General features: G+C 40.0%; 1 protein-coding gene across 6 annotated transcripts in view; it reads left to right on the top strand.

Moving 5' to 3' along the window:
- Nucleotides 1–654: 654 nt before the first annotated feature.
- Nucleotides 655–21861, top strand: part of LOC124717119 (F-box/LRR-repeat protein 17-like) — a 78398-nt gene continuing 57191 nt past the window's right edge. Inside the window, exons 1-2 of one of the 6 annotated variants that reach the window (XM_047243844.1) lie at nucleotides 655–803; nucleotides 14280–14650. In XM_047243844.1, coding sequence (XP_047099800.1) covers nucleotides 14283–14650 — 368 coding nt within the window. In that variant the 5' untranslated portion in view covers nucleotides 655–803; nucleotides 14280–14282. Of the gene's footprint in view, nucleotides 825–1919; nucleotides 2196–14279; nucleotides 14651–21861 lie in introns of those variants that run through there. The other 5 variants (XM_047243845.1, XM_047243846.1, XM_047243847.1 and 2 more) reach the window with 5 other exon arrangements.

Here is a 21861-nt window from a genome sequence, read left to right on the forward strand (position 1 = left end):
TAAACTGCAAGGTTATCAGTGCGTTTGAGGAGTTCGAGCGTCATTTGCTATTGATACAAACATAGTAAAAGTGAAATAATACGCATTACAAAGCCACCGTTTTCACAATACATAATTCTTGGTTAATCAAGTTACATCAACGAAGCCACATGTGTCGTATTACTCGATCAAATACACGTTCAAGAACAGAAAAAACGTTCGAAATTGCCTTCCTTACACTATGTTATTCATGTACGGACTGAAATTTTTAGTATTTAAATCAGCTGTTGTGTGCACACGACAAACATAATGGACAAGAAACAATCGCAAACGGTAGTATTCTAATGTTTCGGTCTGTTTAAGACGCCCGCAGGCCCCGCCCACTCCGGCTCTTGCAAAACAAGACGACCACCCATAGACGGAATTGGGAAATCGGTTTACGTTATCCGGTTTTGGGAGCCCCATGTAATCAGCATGACAGCGTAAGTCTAAAGCGCCACCTCCCTTTTTTATTACCTCCATCCCACGAACTGTCAAAAGTCATGCGCTTTTCGGCTTAATCAACTTTGCCGAAAGACGTGTAACAGAGGTGGCAACACTGATTAGCGCTTTGGTCGGCAACTGTGTTTGATATTCAACTTTTTCCCAAGACAGTGAGAGGGGGGGGTACAAAACAAGGGGAACCAAGGGTGAATCAGTTCTGCGAAAATATGACGCATGCGATAGCACGAACTTCATTTTGCGACATAGTGGAACCTTTTGCAATGTGGCACAAAGTATTTCTAGATAGTTTGCAGCTGTACTGCATCATAAGATAACAGACGGCAAGTGTACGCTGGTTGAATGTAGTTAGTTGAGAATCCGAAACCAAATTAGTTTTAAGAATAATCGAAACGTTTTGGTAGTCAGGTTAGCGTTGTTATAACTAACTAAGAATGACAAAGTTGCGAAGTGGAATGTAGTGTTAATTTCAATATTGGACGATTCTGTTATTTAAAGATGTTTCGATGAAAATGGGGTATTACGCTTAAGGAACTTGGCCGCATTTCCCCAACTTGGGCATGTTAAACCCTAACCCAAGCACCTTGGGTGACAGGTGTCACTTTCCGACGAGTTGTTGGCTTTTGGGAACGTGCCTTTCAGAAGTTGAATGGTTACTGTTTGTGTCTGCTGTGATTGCTGTAGCACGCTTGTGTTTACAGTCTACGGTTCGCAAGAAATAAATTCTCTCAGTAATACAATGTTTGGGTAACAATTGCCAACATTTAAACAAAATCTGGGCCCCGACCTACTCACACTCAATATTAGAAACGATCACTGTAACTTCATGGACTGAGGTTTGCCAGCAAATTTCAGTCATCAGTGACATCTCTCCCTACTGCAGAGTTTAAGGCCAGATAAAGATAAAATTTACTGCTTGCCCATGCTGCTCACTAGATAAGTGGCTCAGTGTTGCACTTACCAGTGAAAATTTTTTATGTGATTTGTTGTTGTGTATTAATATCATTTAATAACATCGCTTATCACTTATTTTTGTTTCATTTGTGCCGCAGTTAAATAATCCAGAGTGTGACAAAAATGCTAAGTTAAAATGTTTCTCCCTCCAAAGCAATTTACTTTGCAAACCTGTCTTTTCATATCGCAGTATGTTTTAAAATATAATATGTTACAAAGATCCTCATGAAATGACCTGACAATGTGATCTCCATGTAGTTTGCTGTGGGAAATAATAATAATAAATCTTTAGTGCATATCAGAGTCACATAAATACTGAATAGATTCATCCTTGTGGATAAAGTTAATATAGTTATATGCTATATTAGTAAAAAAAAAAAAAAAAAAAAAAAAAAAGGGGGGGGGGGGCAGAAAAAGAGGTAAATATTGTCTATATATACATAAAATGGGGTATGTTCCACTTAATATTGTGAAATATTATGTTTGGATTGTGAAATATTATTTGAACATATCTTAATGCCATGCATCAATACTGGATCAGGAAGCACACGAGATTGCTACTGACAGGTCCATAAAGTAGCTACTGACTGCTTTTATAAGGTTATGCAAATATAGTTGGAGCATCATTGTTCGTGGAAAATTAAATGACTTCCTGTCAGATAGCTGTGATCAAGCATTAATACTAGGTCTGGATTATTTGCCATGTAAAATTCCCAGCAGGAATGGAAGGAGTTAATGCAACAGCCATAGAAGGAGGGTGGGTGAGTATTTAATGTCCAGTCTACATTGGGGTAATTAGAAATGGAGCACATACTTGGAATGTTTCAGTAATGGAGAAGGAAACATACCCACATTGGGTTGAGTGATTTAGGTAAATCACAGAAAAACAGCCATGTGGGATATGTTTTTAGACTCATCACATCCACAGCTCATCTGATTCTAATGGGCAAATGTACACAGTAAAATATGCGTAATAGTTAAATATAGATCACAGAATAAAAGTCTGATGGCCCAGAATCATGAACAGTGATGCAATTATAGTTGTTTGAGAGAAGTTACATAAACTAGAATGAGAAATGGATAATTCATGTGGTTAAAGAATGTAGTTCAAGAAGAGACCTTTACGTGGTTGTGAAGAAAAGCTGTACTCTGTAGTTGAAACTCCATTACCATCAGTATTCTAAACTCATCCAGACCATTGTTAAAAATGAAAAGCAGAACATAGACATAAAGCTAAAAAATTAAAACACTAAAAAATGTGACTGCAGCAGTGTTGAATAATACGAGGTTTGTCCAGAAAATACGTATAAAAGTTGAATAATGTCTTTATGTTACAAGTTGCAGTCACTGCCAGGTGGGACTACTGCTGTAATCAATCCCATCAATGCTCAGTTCGAGTCAGAGCACTCTGCGTGAAGGTGGGAGTGTGCGGCAGCTTGTTGAGTTACCCTTTTTCCTGCCATCGGCATGGAGCTCTCTCTGATTGAGTAACAGCGCATCAACATCTTCTTGCAAAGCTAGGCAAGAATGGCCGTGAGATTTTTGAGTGTTTGAAACAGGTTTACGTAGACAATTCTCTGAAGGAACCAACCGTGAACAAGTGGTTAAAAAGGTTCCGGGATGGCCGAGAAGAAGTGAAAGATGACCATCGCCCAGGACGCCCGTTGACATAGAGTTCCGATGCAAATGTTGAATGAATTCGGGCTTGTGTTCTTAAAGACTGTAGATTGACAGTCAGAATGATTGCTGACGAGCTGTCAATCCCCAAAACAATCGTTCACGAAATCTTGAATTGAAGAAATTGTGTGTGAAAATCGTACCGAAGCTCTTGATGCCAGAACAGAAAGCAAAGAGGGTTGAGTGCTGTGAGGATTGGTTGGAAGCAGAGGAACGAGGGGACTTTCTCAACCGAGTCATCACTGGAGACGAGTCCTGGTTTTACGAATTCGATGTGGAGCTCAAATCTCAAAGCAAGGAATGGAAACTAGCAGGAGAACCGAGAACAAAAAAGTCGCAAAAATCAAGGTCCAATCTGAAGACAATGTTGATTGTTTTCTTTCATTCTAGGCGCATTGTTCGCAAGGAATTTGTCCCTCCCGGACAGAGAGTGAACGGAAATTTTTATGTTGAAGTTCTGACACGTCTCAGAGCTCGTGTGGCCCGAGTTCGACCGGAGTTGGCAAAAGGGGACAGGTGGATCCTTCATGACGACAATGCGCCCGCTCACACGTCGCTCGTTGTGCGCAAGTTTTTGCCTCGAAGCTCAATCACCGTGACAGACCACCCGCCTTATTCACCCGATTTAGCCCTGTGTGACTTCTTCATGTTCCCGAAATGCAAAATGGTGCTTTGGGGACGGCACTTGCGAGATGTGGAAGCCATCAAGGCGGAAACGACACGGCAACTGAACAACGTCACAAGACTTTCAGCAATGTTATTAACAGTGGAAACGACGTTGGCAGAAGTGTATCGCATCTCAGGGCGAGTACTTTGAAGGAAACCATATTGTAATACCCGAATAATTGTAAAATAAAGTTATTATTCAACTTTTGTACGTATTTTCCGGACAAACCTCGTATTAAGTAATAAACCATCAAAACTAGCACTCCTAATTAACTTCAGTGTTCAAAAAGTTGGTGTGACAGAAATCGTGACACTTTCAAATCATTTGCCACCAACTTCAGTTAGTATTCCTCTGTGACAGCAAACAGAGCGCCCACTAACGACCCCAAATACAGATGCATTGGATTTACTTGTGCAGGCACTGTGTGTATTGCAACAATACACCCCCTAAAGTGATTACGAGCACAAAATAGTTTTAATTTGCTGACACTGACGATATTTGGAGCAGAGTATTGAAAGTCTGATTCTGACTTGGTAGAATTACCCATAAGCAGTCTTAGTTATCAGTCAGCAGCTGCCTGCCGCTGTGGTCGAGCGGTTCTAGGTGCTTCAGTCTGGAAACGCGGTACTGTTACGGTTGCAGGCTCGAATCCTGCCTTGGGAATGGATGTGTGTGATGTCCTTAGGTTTTTTAGGTTTAAGTAGTTCTAAGTCCAGGGGACTGATGCTCTAGGATGTTAAGTCCCATGGTGCTTAGAGCCATTTGAACCATTTGAAGTCAGCAGCTTGGGGCTGCATGGGTACTTTACACTTTCACTGTGGCATCGGTACAGGCGTGCAACTCTCCAGTGCGGCCCTGCGAGTACGGGCTGGCAACGCTAGAGTGCGGGCCGGTAACACACTGAAACAGCTGGTACCACTCGGAGCCGACGCTCCTAAGCACACCTGAGCTACAGGCTGACGTCAAGACCTTGTAAGATCTGTAGGATCATGTTCTATACTGACTTAATGATGACACCTTAGGAGCATTACTTCAAATAAGCTTCGACTGTGTTGTGGTCATGTTTTAAAGTCTGTTTTCTATCTGATACCTGTAGGGGTCACAGGGATCATTCAGATGTTCGTGATTTGTTGATAATGTAACAAAAAATACAATTTCGATTCCAAATCGCATATTCTTAAGAAGGAAAAAGAAAGGAAAAAAGAAACTGGATTCATTTGAAATCATATTTACTTTAAATGCGCATTTTTAAGATTGACTCTGATATGAGGTCATCAATTTAGTAGCATGTTTGCTCCTGGTGTGAGAGAATTAGCCGTCTACATTTATCATAGATGCCCAGTGGATGCCCGGATGTGTAGAAATTAGTAAGTGAAACACTTTTCCTGCTCCTTTTCACATTGGAAGGTCCATTAACTGCCATTACAAACAATATACGTTCAATAACTGACCACACAAAACAAAAGTTTACACGCTTTGATGCTAGCTTAGACGCTGCAACTAGACTGAGTAATCTGACAGTGAGAGCAGACGCTTATAAGCGTCAGCCGCACTGGCTCATGGCTTGTTGTGACGCTTATAAGCGTCAGCTGCAGCGAAAGTGTTAAACATCTCTAAAAGTCATGGCTGCTGATAAATTTCGTCATTTTCAGGATTAAAAAACTGTTGTAGAAATGACAGTTATGTGGGAGTTTGCTTTAATGGATCTTTGACTGTAAAAGTGTCAACTCTCGTCTTCACAAGTAATAGTTTGAGCTTGGGGGGTAAGGGGGAGGGAGGGGGAAGCTAAGTACTTACAGCAGTATTCTTGTAAACAGTAGTCAATTTTTTGTAAAGCACTATTTGTATAGAACAGCTGTGACCAGCGCCGGCTTTAGGGTGGGGCGACTTGGGCGGTCGCCCAGGGCGCCGGGGCCCAAGGGGCGCCACGTATTAAACGCATGTAAAAAAAATTACAATTTACAATCACCCATTTCGCGAAATTAAAATATTATTCAGTCTCATTCAACATACGTCACTAATCTCACGAATGCGCGATGAATTTGGGGTAGCAGAAGAGAAATCATGCTGAATGCAATCTTCGTATTGTCTGCAACCATCCATGTTTGACGCAGGCTAGCACGGGCTCTACCAAAGCGCCTCTCTTATTTGTTTCAAGAACTGCAACAAGGAAGAGCCCATGCAGCCGCACCATCTCTCGTTCACAACAGAAACTACCGGTCGCTCCAAATAAAAGAAAATACAGACTGTGAAATATACATTACATTATGATTTAATTAATACGAATGTATTTATATCAAATATTTGTGACTTAATGACTTATGTACATTAATTAATAGATCATGCAATGCGTGCACTTCATTCATAGAGAATTCTCCCCTAACGTACTGAAATAATACAGCGCCACACAATGTTTGTTAGACTGCATATGTTGGCAGCGCTACGATTTGCACCCGCATGACAGTAATTATCAGTAAGAGTCGGAGGCAGCGGTCATGTTTTCGTGGCTGAATAATTGTGAGTGAAACGAGTGTCGTGACTGTGTCAACATTTTAATTTTCTGGTAAGTTCGAAAAACATTTTTATCTTTCAGTTCAGGTTTTTTTTCTAGTTACGTCTACTGATAGGTGAATTTCTTTATTTGTTATAGATCGAATATTGTGGTCGCGAAATACAGTAGTGTCCAAGCAATAATTTGTCAAATTATTAAATCATGCCAGAAGAGAAGGAAGTGATTAAAAAAAAGCTTTCTGGTTCAGAAAATCGGAAAAGAAAAGCTGAAAAAGAAAAAGTTCTTGAAGAAACTAAAAAGCATATGAATATTTATAAGTACCTTAAAGGAAATTCTAAGGCAAATACTTCAGATATTGAATCAAAAGTCAATGTATCAGCAAATATTTCTTCAGACTGTGAACAATTGTACACAAAAAATATACAATCACCTATTGAAGGTGATCAAATTGACCAGCGCAGTACATCTTTGCATGAATCCTCTGATATTTCTCAAAGTCAAAATCAACATATGACATCTGTGGTCGATGAAAGTATCAACGTTCTTGCAATAAAAGAATACAATGTTTCTGATGTAGGTACATGGCCAAAAGTACTTAATGCTAGAGATATAGATCGCATTATAATATGTGGACCCTCACAAGTATGTCTAAATAACTTTCCAAAAGATGAAAATGGGCGTCATTTCTCTTCAACTCATTACACAAGAAAACTATCAAACGAAGAAACTATCAGACGATGGTGGCTAATTTATTCTGTATCAAACGACTGTGTCTTTTGCTTTTGTTGTCGACTGTTTGATTTAAAGTCAACTACTAATTTGACTACCACTGTGGGTTTCAGAAATTGGAAACATTTAAGTGAAGCTCTGAAACTGCATGAAAATAGTCCTAACCACAAAAAAGCATTTACTCAATGGACTGAAGCTGAAATCAGGTTTAAAGCTGGATTAACTATTGACAAGGAAGAACAAAAGCAAATTTCTAAAGAAAGTTTACGATGGAGCAATGTGCTTCAAAGATTGATGCACATTACTTTGTATTTGGCTGAAAATAATACGGCATTCAGAGGGTTATCAGATAAATTATTTACCCCAAATAATGGAAAATTCTTAGGTCTTCTACAGTTATTGGCAAAGTTTGATCCAATCATGGAACAGCACGTCAGACTGGCATTGAGTGGTGATTTGGCTGACCATTATTGCGGCAAAAATATACAAAATGAATTAATAGAACTCAGGGCATCGCACCTTATGTCTACAATCGTATCCCGCATAAAGGGTTCAAAGTATTATGGAATCATAGCTGACTGTACTCCAGATATAAGCCACAAAGTACAACTTTCGATAACTTTAAGATGCGCCGACATAACAGAGGATGGCGCAAATGTAAAAGAACATTTCATCTCATTTCTGCAAATAGATGATACAACCGGTGAAGGTCTCACAGAAAGCATTTTAAAAACATTGAGTGATCTTGACCTTAACATTAATGACTGCAGAGGACAGGGCTACGATAACGGCGCGAACGTGAAGGGGAAAAATAAAGGCGTCCAGAACAGAATTAAGAAGTTAAATCCACTAGCTTTTTTTGTGCCATGTGGATGCCATAGTTATAATTTGGTATTGTGTGATGCGGCAAAATCATCAGTAAAATCCGTGACACTGTTCGGAATGTTACAAAAAATGTTTAATCTATTTGCTGGATCGGTAAATAGATGGAAAATTTTGACCGACCATTTGAAGATATACACCCTGAAAAATGTAAGTGACACACGCTGGGAAGCTCGAATTGATAGCGTCAAAGCGGTCCGTTATCAATTATGCGAAATGCATGACGCTTTGGTTTCCTTGGCCGATGCTACTGAACAAAGCGATGCTGCGGTGTCACACGAAGCGACAACACTAGGAGGACAATTAAGACTTCAGCTTCATTGTTTCTCTCGTGACATGGTATGATCTTCTGTTTCAAATTAACGTTGTGAGTAAAGCAAGTCAGTCACCCACAATCAACTTTGTCGAGTTTATGGGAATCCTTGACAAATGTTGCTCTTATTTGGAAACATATAGACAAACAGGTTTCGAACAAGCTATTGTAACAGCAACTGAACTGGCTTTGGATCTTGATACGCAGCCATCATTTAAACCACAAATGCGATTAAGACGTATTAAACGCAGGCCGGGTGAAGAGGCTGTTTATGATCAAATAACTGACCCAAAAAAGAAGTTTAAAGTAGAGTTTTTCAATGCGCTGTTGGACACCGTGCACATATCCATGAAAGAAAGATTTGAACAGATGCAAGAATTTTTTGCGACGTGGAGTTTCTTGTTTGACATTAAAAAAAATCAAAATAAAGAAGAACTAATACAATGCTGTTCTAAATTACAATAAAAGTTAACTGTCAACATGAAGTCAGATATTGATGGAAATTTGCTGTGCGACGAAATTTTAGGCCTGCAACACTATCTCGAAGACAGCCAGGCAACGCCTATTGAAGCCTTAAACTTCATAAAAAAGCATAATCTTCAAGAGGTATATCCCAACATCTGGATAACCTTACGTATTTTGCTAACGATACCAGTGACTGTCGCAAGCGGCGAACGCAGTTTTTCCAAACTGAAGTTGATAAAAACGTACTTGCGGTCTACAATGTCTCAAACAAGACTAACCAGTTTGGCCTCACTGTCCATTGAAAATGAAGTTGCAGAAAACCTGGACTTTGCTAATCTGATCAGAGACTTTGCCGACAGAAAAGCGAGAAAAGTAAAATTTTAGTCGTTTGTAATTGTTTTTCATTAGGTGTAATATGTTTTGTGTTCAGATGACTGACAGAAAATATAGGTTTATGGCTTACAGTTATATTAAATTCAATAAAAATATGCTACCCAATTCAAAATTAGTGTTTTTTCGTTATACATATTACCTCCTATATATAAAAATCAATTGTTGTGTGTTAGTCTCACCAAAACAAAGAAATGGCTTGACCAATTTGAATAATTTTTGTTTTGTTTTGTTCGCTTTAGTACAGGGGTGCTTCAGAAAAGAAAAGAAATATTTGGGATATACGAGCCTGTTTCAACCACATTTAACGCATCTTTTCTTTGTTTGGAACACGCAAAAACAATTTTCTGGAGTTTTTGTAGATGTACAGTGCAGTACTACGCAATATTTTTAGACAATTTCCCAAAACGTGAATGCCCAAACAATATATCACTGCTATACTGACTGTTACGGCAGCGACAGCAGCATGCTGGACTGACGTCACAGGCTACACAAGACTCACATGGAGCGTCTTAGCGGGCTTTCAGATTGTTTGGATTTCATTTCCATTTAAAAAAATAAAATACTCAAATTTACGATGGAAAAAACCATGTTATGATCATAAGATGACGCCATTAACCACTTAAGACGATTTCTAGAAAACAGTCAAATACCATGTTGCAAAGCACTGCCAGCTTCGCTATTTATACAATAAAGGGCGCCAACTGGACGACTCGCCCGGGGCACCTGGATGGCTAAGGCCGGCCCTGGCTGTGACTTCCCATCATTATAGATGATTAAGATAGCTTATTGCATCTCTGTATTGAACTTTCCACATAGTATTGCGTGTATAGGTATGATTAGGAACAATGTTGATATATTATTCCAGTTCTTAGAAACACCTTCAGTATGCCTCATATTTGTGGTACATATACTGCTGAGTGGAAGTAAAATTTAGTTCAGCCAATACCCAGGAATCATAATCCAAAAATACAAGGCACCTATAGACAGAGTAGCATATTGCATGCAGTATTTGAGCCTCAGAGTACATTCTTCATGACCAGCTGACAGATTACCTTAAAACAACCACGATAAATATCAAGCAGGCTTTGGAAATGAGCATAGTAAGTCAACTACGTTAATCAGTGTGACTGACAAAATCAAACATACTTTTGGACAGGTGTAAAGCAATCATTTTAACAACTTGATTGCCACATGTGTTAAACATAACCCAGGGAAAATTTTGTCTGTGTGCCACATGAACCCATGAGCGAGTGCGTGGTGTAATTTGTATACATGTAAAGAGTAGATTTCGTTATGTTACCATGGTAAACATGTATGGGCAAACTCAAGACTTTAATCTTAGTTTAATTAAACAGTGATAAAATAAACTTATGTAATATTGCCTAAGACGCTGCTTTGATTGAGTCACTGATGACACGGACAAGTATTACTCCACAGTAATAACCCATTTGAAGCATTAAACAGCACAGTTGCATCAGATCCCAGCCAATCACTTATTCAGTTACTAATTCTCTCATAGACAACTGCTTCATTGTAAGATTTTGCTGCTAACTCATAATTTGGGTCTTTTTCTCATATGGAACGTAAATTTTTTTCCCACCTAGCTCACTCTTTATTATATATTGCTGCTGCTTACATGGACATATGACAATACAATTTATCACTTTGTTAGCTGAGCAACCAGTAATGAAGGATTAGGCATGGGCTTGCCATTGCAAAAACAACAATGGAATGGTGCAAAACACTTTTATTTCCAGTTGGCGCACTTTATACGTAGGCCCGCCCACTCGAAGGTTAAGTAAATATGACTCACAGGTACATTTTCATTAAAGCTTCATGAAATAAAATTCCCCAGGGCATCAGGAACCTCAGTATGCCATGACAGCCAGACTGTTGCTTGATCTCAGCAGAGCCTTTGTTCTGTGTATTACGAAAATGAAGCAGCTGAATTTATGAAAGAGAGAAGTACTGTGGTTTGACAAATATCAGTAAATCCTTAGTGGATCAGAGAAGATGTCATGGGAACATATTTGCTGAGTTCTCTTGGGTTCTGTTAGTATCACTTACTTTCCTTACTGTACATCAATGATTTTGCATCTGTGCAACGTTTTTGTAACTACTACTTCTATGTCGACAACATCTAGTAATATTTTTGTGCCAGTCATAACAACATTGCTGCTGGTATATCAGTTATGATGGAAGACTTTTGTTCATTTTCACAATGGGTACAAAACTTTGGTTGTAAACTAAATGCTGAGAAGTTGCAGACAATCCTCATATGACAACAAAAGTTTGTCACTGGACCTTTTTGTGAAGTGATTCCTCCAATAATCTTTGATATCCAGTTACCTTATCCAAAATAGTAAAAGTTCTTGGTGTAATTGTGCATGAACATCTACATTGGGAAGAGTAAAGTATTGCACTGTGTTTGTGATAGTTTGTAGGAAATCTTTCTCTTGTATTCTTGCAATACGGTGGGATTTCCTTTGTGGAACAGATATATTTCTGGTAAGAGAGAACTTCTCTATACCTGCAGTTATTTACTTTTTTTTTACTGGCCATTGCAGCCAATGTGGATACTTTCGAAATTTGATTTAAATATTACAGAACTTAGAGAATTTTACATCTGCATTGTTATGTGTATAAACTTCAGCCCCGCTTTGGTCTAAAAATGCTCTTGAAAAATGAAAGCCCTCCAAAAAGGTCTTTTGAACATGTGTAGTCTGATGAGCTTTTGCGAGACAGCTTTTATTTTTATTAATTAGCTGAAATGATTAGCATCTAAAATCTTTCGCATGTACAACACTGTGTTCCCCGTCTCTGCTTGTAACTTGCAACAACGTGATTGATTACTATTTTAGGTTATTGGTACACACAAAGAATGGTCATTCCTTTTTTTTCCGTCGTTTGGTAGTTCAATACTTGAAATTCCAAAATGTCTCATCACTACCTGTGGTAAGGTCATGTCTGGGTTTGAACTGTGAAGCCTTTCTGGGGTATGTGCATGATCTTCTCCGTTTTAAGGAAGTCCAATAATAAGAGCTTATCCTTTCATATCAGGATAATGTTACTTGTTGGATTTCTGGATCTCTGTGCTTGTGTTTGTGTTGCAAATTGCTGTATATTTTAAGGACTTAAGTTCAATCTAATATTGCTGTATTTTATTATTTATTGTCTGAATATTCTGAAGAAAGATTGTTTGAGCTGTATGAATTCCAATATTGTGTAACCTTGTGTCCCCTGTCTGATTCTGATTTTTAACAAACAAGCTTTGTGCTGTGATGGAGTCTATCTTTTGTGAGCTGACTGTAGAAGTTTTTATGTTAATTGTCAAATTTTTCAAGCAGAGGCACATTTTGCATTTTTTTTTTTTTAAATACCCATTCCTCCAAACAGTGACATGCGTGACCTGAGTTCCACCTACTGTGCTCTCCTAATTTGCTCACCCATCCTCCCCTTGCAGTCGTGTGAGCTGCAGGCCCGACGTGAAGAGCCAACTGTCAGTAGTCCCAATTGGTACCAGTACAACATGCCCCAAGTCACCTGGCACAAGTGCCATCCTCAACCCTGCATCCAGCACTATTAAGGCATGGCCACTTGTGGCACTGGAACAATTCAGCAAAGTGCACATTGGTGTTTTTGTCTCACTGTTGTCTGTCAAGCATTCCCTATTGTTTCTCGTTCTTGCTCTGTCATTGATTTCCTTCAGTGCTGCCATTTCTGCTAGATGTGGCAAGCATTCCCTATTGTTTCTCGTTCTTGCTCTGTCATTGATTTCCTTCAGTGCTGCCATTTCTGCTAGATGTCATTATTGGCATCTTACAAGAACGTAATCAGGGAACATCAACACAATGTTAACATGACTGAAATTTCTGGAATTCCATGTATATTGATTATTATTATTACTGTTATTATTTACTGCTCGTGCTACACATATTGTACTGCTAACACATGTTGTAATGCCGTGGATGACTGGTCAGATAGTAGTGAGGGCATTAAGGCCCAAAGTTGCTTGGTGTGATAAATATGTAAGTAAATAAATGCATAAATGAAATAAGGGCAAGAGTGCTGGCGTATTTTACTTATTTTTTCCACTTATCTTATTGGATGGTGCACCTGAAATAAATATAGTGTTTATTCAGGGATGCTAACAGTAAGATTATAGTGTGGAGTAGATAACCTCACATCTTGCAGAAGCCTGTTGACGGATGTTTGAATTGTTGCACTCACTTCCCCGTGCATTCACTCTTTAATGGTTGTTTCTGACATTGAATACAGAAATGTGATGTACACAATCAGAATACAAGACAAAAATAATTTTCATGTAGACATTGCTTTCTGGAACAGGATTTGTGAGAAGCCATGTGCACTGGTAGTAAGACAACCATCAAGCACACATCCAACATAAAGAAATAAATTGGGAATAGCAACCAATTCAAAATAAAATTAAAAGCATAGCTCATTAATCACACTTTTTCTAATCTAGGCTAGAAATGTTCCATTAGCTACAGGGCAAACAGCAGTGATTGTAAAGGTGCATGACAAGAAGTGCTTAAACATGACTGATTATTTACAGATTCAGATAACTATATTTTTCAGAATTCCTGGTATAATAAGATAATTGATAAGCTCTCAGTAGGAGATAAAAGGGAGCCATTATGTATAAGTAAGGAGGCAGCAGCCGCTTTCGAAGTAGAGCTTTCTTGCTAATTTACTTAATCGAGTTTAGGTGGCATCAGCATCAATAGCAGTAATCAGCATAGTGATACTTTAATGTTAATACAGTACACAAATTAATTTTGTACACTTTCCTTGTCTTTTGTTAATATGTACCCTGGCCCATCCCACATCTCTGATGTTCTCCTTTTTGATGAGATCTGCAGAACATAATGAATGAACTGAATGCTTGGGGTCATAGCCTCACAGCAAATATTAGTCAACCTTATATGCTTGGTAAATAAATCAACTTTGGAGATAAATTATGCTTTCACCGTTAAGTCCTCACTGTATGGCAGGAAGGAAAATGGTGTCTCCTATCAGTGTAATCTGTACCACTGAATATTTATTTTGAATGGATTAAATACCACCTCATTTTCAATTGTGTTGCACAGAGTTTGTATTTACTTTTCTAAAATAAACCCTGTATTTACTTTTCTAAAATATGAAGCTATTCAACATGTTTGTGAAATCTATTTTGGTTATTACAGGTCATGGCCACAAGGTCTCCTACTACACCTTTGAAAATATCAGAGGATGCCGATACAGTGTTTAACAGCAGTGTCTCTCCTACATCTACTGCAGATGGGGATAACATATCAGGTGCGCCACTGGTTTCAGACCTCGAACTGAATGACAGAAGACATTCGGAAGGAGACAGTCGTTTAAGAGCGGCCAGTAGTGCTTCGAAACTGGATTGCAGAGGCACCACAGTAGATGACCTGCCAGATGAACTGATGCTGAAGATTTTCTCATATGTGAGCTTCAGTGAAAACATTAAAGTTTTACAGAAGGTGTGCACTCGCTGGAGGATTCTGGCCCAGGACGCTCATTTGTGGCTTCATGAGAAGTACGTTGTCAGGTAAGAAGCTACGATTTGGTGTCACTTGCAGACAGTGATGAGTTCAGAATGAGCCTTGTGAAGCTGAGTCTGTGCTGCAACATTGAGGTCTATTGTGGTGGCATTTCTGTATCAAATCACCTCACTGTTCAGACCACATCAGATTGGCGTTAAAATTTGAGCTTTCAAATATTAGCACTGTTTTCTTCGTCAGGAGAGGACTCTCTGCTAGGAGTAATATCCGCTTCCTTTATTGCATTTGTGCTCAACTCCTCATTGGCCAGGTGATGTCACCCATAGAACAGGGGTCGTGTGCACAAATGCAGGAAATCGCTAATGTGGTGGTACGCCTACTACTCCTTCGACAGGCCGTGATTGAGAAGCTGACAAGGAAGACTGTGTGACTTTTTGGAAAATCTCAAGTTATAACTCCAGTTTGACGCAGTCTGAACACCAAAAAGATGTTCTAGAGAGTCTGTGTTGTTTTGGAGCTTCCTGGCAGATTAAAATTGTGCACCAGAGCAGGAACTGAACCCAGAACCTTGCTTTTGTGGACATTTCCCTTACCGACTGAGCTACTGGGCATGATTCATAACCTATCCCTACAACTTCACTGTGAAAAAGACCTCTCCCAACCTGTCTCCAAAACTTTGCTTCCAACAGGGCTTCTTCCCTACTTTGCAAGTCCACAAAACTGCCCTGCATTCATTGTAGGACTAACAGCCCGGGAAGAAAAAATGTCGCAGAGAAGTGTCTTAGCCACAGGATAGAAGGAATGTTCCCATTTCCACAAGTAGTGCAAGAGAGCTATTGTGAAATCTGGAAATTAGGTGGTGATGTACTGGTGATACTAAAGCTTTGAGGGCAAGACTGGGACAAGGATTTGAGAAGCTATCAGGCAGACAATTTTAATCTGGCAGGAAGTTTAAAAAATGAAGTTTATCATGTTTTCACCAACTGAATCGATATTCATTCTCTCCTTACATATTTATATTGAATTAATATTGGTTCTTGGAGCTTCAGTGAACCTGTGCGTGATGTACTACTTCACTGCTATAAGTTGTGCAGGGTATGTCAACACTGAAATTAATATATCTGAAATAAATTGTTGTAGGTTCTTTGCGTTCATTCTGTTCTTGGACATTTGAGCTGTTTGATGTAGAAGAACGAAGACATCTGAAAAAGACTAATTTCTTATAACATGGTCATTTTGGATAACTCTATCCGAAAAAGTTCAGATCACTCTTTTTGTATAAATTTCTGTTTATTTTCTCTTCACAGGCCAGTAAATAAATTTTTAGCTGTCTAAAATGAGTGTACTTCTTTGGAAATAGTCTTCTCAGTTCTTTTCCTTGAGTAGTTTCATGTTGAATCAGAGTTTATTAAGTTCCAATACAGAGAATTGCTATCGACAGCTTTGATACAATTCAGTGACAGATCTGTATCTTTCAGCTGACAGGCAGGTATTGGCTTTCCCCCATTGCACACAACAAAGTTTGTTTACAATGACTATCTTTCTTATTTAATTTTGCAATAAAGAACTTAAGATATCATCAGAAAACAGCGGACATTTTCCTGCCGTCACTTCCTGTCGACTGAAAGATCTCTCTGTCTGACACTGCAAATGTCAAGTTCAATGAAAATAGTGATACTTCATCATCACTGCTCCCTTAGAGATTGTACCTAGGAACTGTCAGGGAAGGGCAGGTGTCCTCAGTCCTTACTGCCCTCCAGGAAGAAACACGTTACTGTGAGAGTACAACATGTGGCATTTGTAGTTTGTCAGCAGACACGAGTGCCTCAGAATAAGAGGTATTGAAGATAGCCAATGAAAACTATATGCAAAAATTTGCCTTTATGTCCACAAAGGAGCAGGTTGTGTAAGTTCCACCCAGAACCTTCTCTTTACGATACTCACAAACTGAACTTGGATTGTGCCCCACCTCACAGACAGGTGTATCAGTCTGAAGAAAGCCTGAAAAAGTAATGTACGCTGTCTAGTAGTAGCAACTGTACCCAGATGAATTTGGTGTAAAACTATTTCGCTCTTAACTGCTGTCCTTGCGATTGCAAATTCCACATGACTCTGTGTTCTAAAAGTTTCCAGTAATGTTATGGCTTCAGTTCACAGTGTTTTTTACTGTGTTTCCAGGCAGTGTCAAAAATGCAAAAAGATATGTGAATACAGAATATACTTGCATGTATCTGAGTTATCCACCTGACAGCAATATAATATGTAAAAACTGCACTGTCAGTTATGTGCATTGGAAGTATGAGGCATGTGTTACAAAATGGTAGAATATGTATGTTTGGTGATTGATAAACATAGTTTCAGTAGTTTCAAGTAATTGTGCTTTGTTTCCTCCACCACACCTACTTTCGTGAAACTAACGAGGACACAGCAGAAAGCAGAAAACCACAATGTCTCAATTATTTACTGAGAATGGGTAGCAGGTATAAACTGCTACAGAACATTCTTCGAGGAATGACACCTGGTAGCTGAACATCATCTTGTTTCAGAAACTTGTAGACATTGGTTTCACATACAACTGGGAAACTTTTTTGAGCAAGTAAAAGTGATTTAGTGATCACCATCTTATTGCAGGTTTTTTTTTTTTACTCACATAGAGCTTAAGACAATTAAGTTGCATCACCACATCCTCATTACCCTCCATGAGTGAGGTCTCCAGGGCCAATTCCCATTTTTTATCCAGAACTTCTTGTCTTGCTGTAATTTCCAGGTTCAAGTTGGTGCTTCCCACAGTATTCACCATATACAAGAGAATGGTGTCTGACAGGGCTCTGTATTGAGAGTTCTCATTTTTATAGCGGCTGTCAATGGTCTAGCTGCAACTATGGAATCTACAGTATCACCTTCCCTGTACGCTGATGACTTTTGCATCTACTGTTGCTCCTCAACTGTGAGTAGTGCAGAACACTGACAGTAGGGTGCCATATGAAAAGTGCAGTCGTGGGCTCTCGCCCACAGCTTTGGATATTCCATCGCGAGGACATGTCACCATTGTACTGTCCGTCCCCAACTAGACCTCTACCTCCACAATCAATTTCTGAATGTGGTAGAGTCTTATCAGTTTTTGGGATCGGTCTTTGAACCTCGTTTGACGTGGCTTCCCCATCTTCGCCAGCTTAAGCGAACGTGCTGGTCACACCTCAATACTTATCACTGCCTTAGCAATGCCATCTGGGGTGTGGAACGCTTTATACTTTTGCAGCTCTACAAATCTCTGATCCTGTTGTGTCTCAGTTATGGGATTGTGGTGTATGGATCAGCACTATCTTTAGCATTGCGGATGCTGTACCCGATACACCATTATGAGGTCTGACTTGTGATAGGTGCCTTTCGGACTGGCCTTACAAACAGTCAACTCACTGGGTCTGGCGTCCCTCCCCTACAGGTCGGGCACCGATAACTGCCGCTCAACAGCAATACACAATTGCTGGTCCCCTGAGCATCTGCACTAGTGTTTCCTTTTTCCTGGTAGGGAGACCTATCTCCCACAACAGAGGCCGTGGTCTGAAGGCATGATCACAGTTTGCATACAGGGTATCTACTCTGAGACCGAGCGAGGTGGCGCAGTGGTTAGACACTGGACTCGCATTCGGGAGGACGACGGTTCAATCCTGCGTCCGGCCATCCTGATTTAGGTTTTCCGTGATTTACCTAAATCGCTCCAGGCAAATGCCAGGATGGTTCCTTTGTAAGGGCACGGCCGACTTCCTTCCCCATCCTTCCCTAATCCGATGAGACCGATGACCTCGCTATCTGGTCTCCTTCCCCAAACAACCCAACCCTATCTACTCTGAACTGCACCTTCCCCCACTGTCACCTGTTGTCAGCACCCCCATGGTGTGTACCCACTCCTCAGATCTGCCTCGACTACTCCTTCAGACTGAAAGACTCAATAGACCATACGATTTTCCTCTGCCTGTTTCTGGGTGTCCTCAACTTATTTATGGGCTAGAATGTGGTATACACTGGCATCTCTATGGTCAACAGACAAACCATTTTGCCTTCCCACATCCAAGATGGAGTGAACTACCCCCTCTGCCAAATGGATGCTGTGTATTCACTGCAGAATTGGTGGCCATTGCTTGAGCCCTAAGCCACCTTTGTTCATGCACTGGCAAGTCATTCTTTTTGTTATCCTTGACACCTGTTGGTTGTGACTATCCAGGATCTCCTTTATGACCTCCACAATGTAGGACGGCAGGTCATTTTTGTACGGACAATTTGTCATGCTGGGATCCCAAGGAAATTGGTTGACTCTATGCCGACAATTCTTGTAGGCTTGTAATGCGGATTGGTGTGCCCTGGTTTCACCAGATAAAGTGCTAACAATAAAGGAGGCCATGAGCACATGGCAGCCTCTCTTTGTGCTTATCACAGGGAATCTACTGTCCTCTGTTGGCTTCGCATTGGCAACACTTGGCTGACCTATGGTCACACCCTACATAGTGAGGATCCACCCTACTCGATGTTGTGCCTGTCTCACATCTTACTGGACTGCCGTAATTTGGCCACCTTATAGCATAACCTTAAACTTGCTGACAGGTTCAAACCCCCCGCGCCTGACCATCACGATTTAGGTTTTCCATGATTTAAGGAAATCACTTTAAAAAAATGCCAGGGTGGTTCCTGTGAAAGGGCACGGCCAACTCCCTTCCCGATCCTTCCCTAATCTGATGGAATCGATGACCCCACTGTTTGGTCCTCTTCCCCAAACCGGCCAACCGACCGACCTTCCTGACAGGCTCTCTCTGGTGCTAGTGAATGATGCCAGAGTCGCTGAATTGGTTTCAATTTTTACCAGTGTAAATGGTTTCTACTCCTGTCTGTGCAATAGGGCACATTAGTCTTGTCAACTGCCTGAAGGATTGGAAGGGTGCCCCGTCACCTGATCTGACACGGGGTACCTATGGCTACCCTTGCTCAGTGGATGGTTCCAGCTTGCTGCTTGCTGCCCTTCCCATATTTTTAATTCTTCTTATTTTTTTACATCTGTCACTGGTTAACAGACTTGTCATGATTGTTCTCTGTCCTGAGATTTTACATTGTCTGTGTAGCTACTTTTATTGTGCTAATGATGTGGAAGCACCAGTCGGAGGCAGAGGGTGTTTCTCCTGTCGCATAATGCGTGCTGTGGACCTCCAGCTTTTTTCTGGGATGGGCAGCTGCCCCACCTAACCCTTCTATCCCTCTCTCACTTCTGCTTGCTTCCATCTCATCGGTCTGTCGATTCCCAGGTATAGTCGAATCCATTGGAATTTGTCTTTGGTGTAATTCATCTTGGGGAACTATTCCAGTTTGACACACAAAGGATTAACAGACCGATCACCTCGTAGTTCAGTCCCTTCAATCCCATTGATCAGTCATCCATTGCAGAATCCATTTATAACTGAATTCGTAATAGAAAAGTATTGTAATTAGAAAAGTTCAAGCATCTAGAAGTTTCAGGTGCACGTAGGAAAAATTTATGAAGACCAAACCGTGGTAGCTTGTGAGTGAGTTGTTGTGTTGTTATAATGCTATCAGAAGGTTACCTCATGGAAAGTACAGTTGTTTTAGAATAACCTATGTAAAAATTACTCTTGCAAGAAGAAAAATGGATTCACAGTTTATAAAATCATGTGGAATATTTTGCAATAAAAGAAACAGGAAATTGAAGTTGTTTCAATGTGATCTGGCTCACATCATTATTTCAGCACACTTGCCAACCTCTTCTGATTGAACTTCTTTCCTCGAGTGCTGCAGTTACTGTTTGAAGTTAAGAATACAATCCAAAATCCAGTTCTTCAAATAAATATGATGTTTCTCATAAGCAGCACATTGTGTATTCTTCTCTTGTTTAAAGCGACCATGTTGTACAAAAGTGCTTCATTATTCAGAACATTATACTGATAAGGACTGAGTTCAAAAAGCTCTGTCTTAATTCAGATCCCAGTTGTGTGAGTATGTCACAGTTTTCTCTTGATCCTGTGATGACAATGAAATTATCACGGTTCCTCTTGAGGCTAGTGCTTCCACAACTGTGGCATTCAGTAAGCCACTAATAAGCATGTGTCATGCTAAATGGCAAGCACCTCAGGCAGCTCAGCATTCACTTGTCAGGTACGGGTTTGACAAACATGAGTTTCCTCAGCTAGGGACTGGTAAGCATCACCAGTCCTACATAATCATAAACTCTGGGCAAAGTTTGGGAACCACTGTGTGCCACAACAGCGGAGTGTTGTGTCCCACAGGGACTGGTGATCTCGGCTTAGTCATCCTGATTGAGAGGATGGTCAAAACCCCTATGAAAGAAATACTCAGTCTCAAGGTGTGCCGTGTGCCCGTGAGATGAGTGGCTCTGGAGGTGGAACAGTTGTTTGTAGGCAACCTTTGAGCAACTTCGCACACTTGTTGTATAAGTTTTACTAAGGCAAGTGGGGCTCTGTGTGAGTGGACCTTTATTTCCCTGGCTGCTCACAGGACTGAGATGGAATCCTCGAACCCAAATTTATAGACTGTTAGCATGATGGGTGTGCCGTCTGGGAGTACTCACACACACTCATCCCCACAAATGAGGGAGGCTAGTCCTCCTGATAATGAAATTGTATTTAGTTATAAGGATCAAGGAGTTGCAAATCAAAATGTGTTTGTAGCGGAGTTGCACTCTACCAAAACCCTAGTTTGGTAGTTTTGGTATAGTACATAAATAACATGATATAATGTTAGGATTATTGCTAGCATTGATAGGCAAAGAAAAATGAATATAAGAGAGAGAAGGTGGCAGCCACTGACTTCTCTTTGTTTTTTGTTTGTTTCTTTGTTTTGCATATAATTAGAACCACACATTGATAAGTGTCAGTCCATTGTGTATTTTATGTCCTTACAAAATACAAATTATATTTTATAAGTATTAAAAAGTGGTCGATCACGTAACTTCCACAATCTTATTTAACCAAAGCAATTACTTTTGATGATTCCTGTACAGTTAACATGCACAAACATAAGAGAAGTATATAACTATTATTGTTATTTTGTACTCAATGGAACATTCTTCAGTATGATCAAAGGCAAGAGTTTCTTGTTATTATTGATAAGTGCAAAAGTTGTTTTCGAATTATGTTAACACGTTTTACGTAAGCTTGACAAAGTACTGAGTAGAGAAGCAGTGAGCAACCCACTATGAAGTGACAATAAACACCGCTGATTAGCACACAGCTGCTTG

The sequence above is a fragment of the Schistocerca piceifrons genome, chromosome 9 (genome assembly GCF_021461385.2).
Source record: "Schistocerca piceifrons isolate TAMUIC-IGC-003096 chromosome 9, iqSchPice1.1, whole genome shotgun sequence".
Classification (NCBI taxonomy): Eukaryota; Metazoa; Arthropoda; class Insecta; order Orthoptera; family Acrididae; genus Schistocerca; species Schistocerca piceifrons.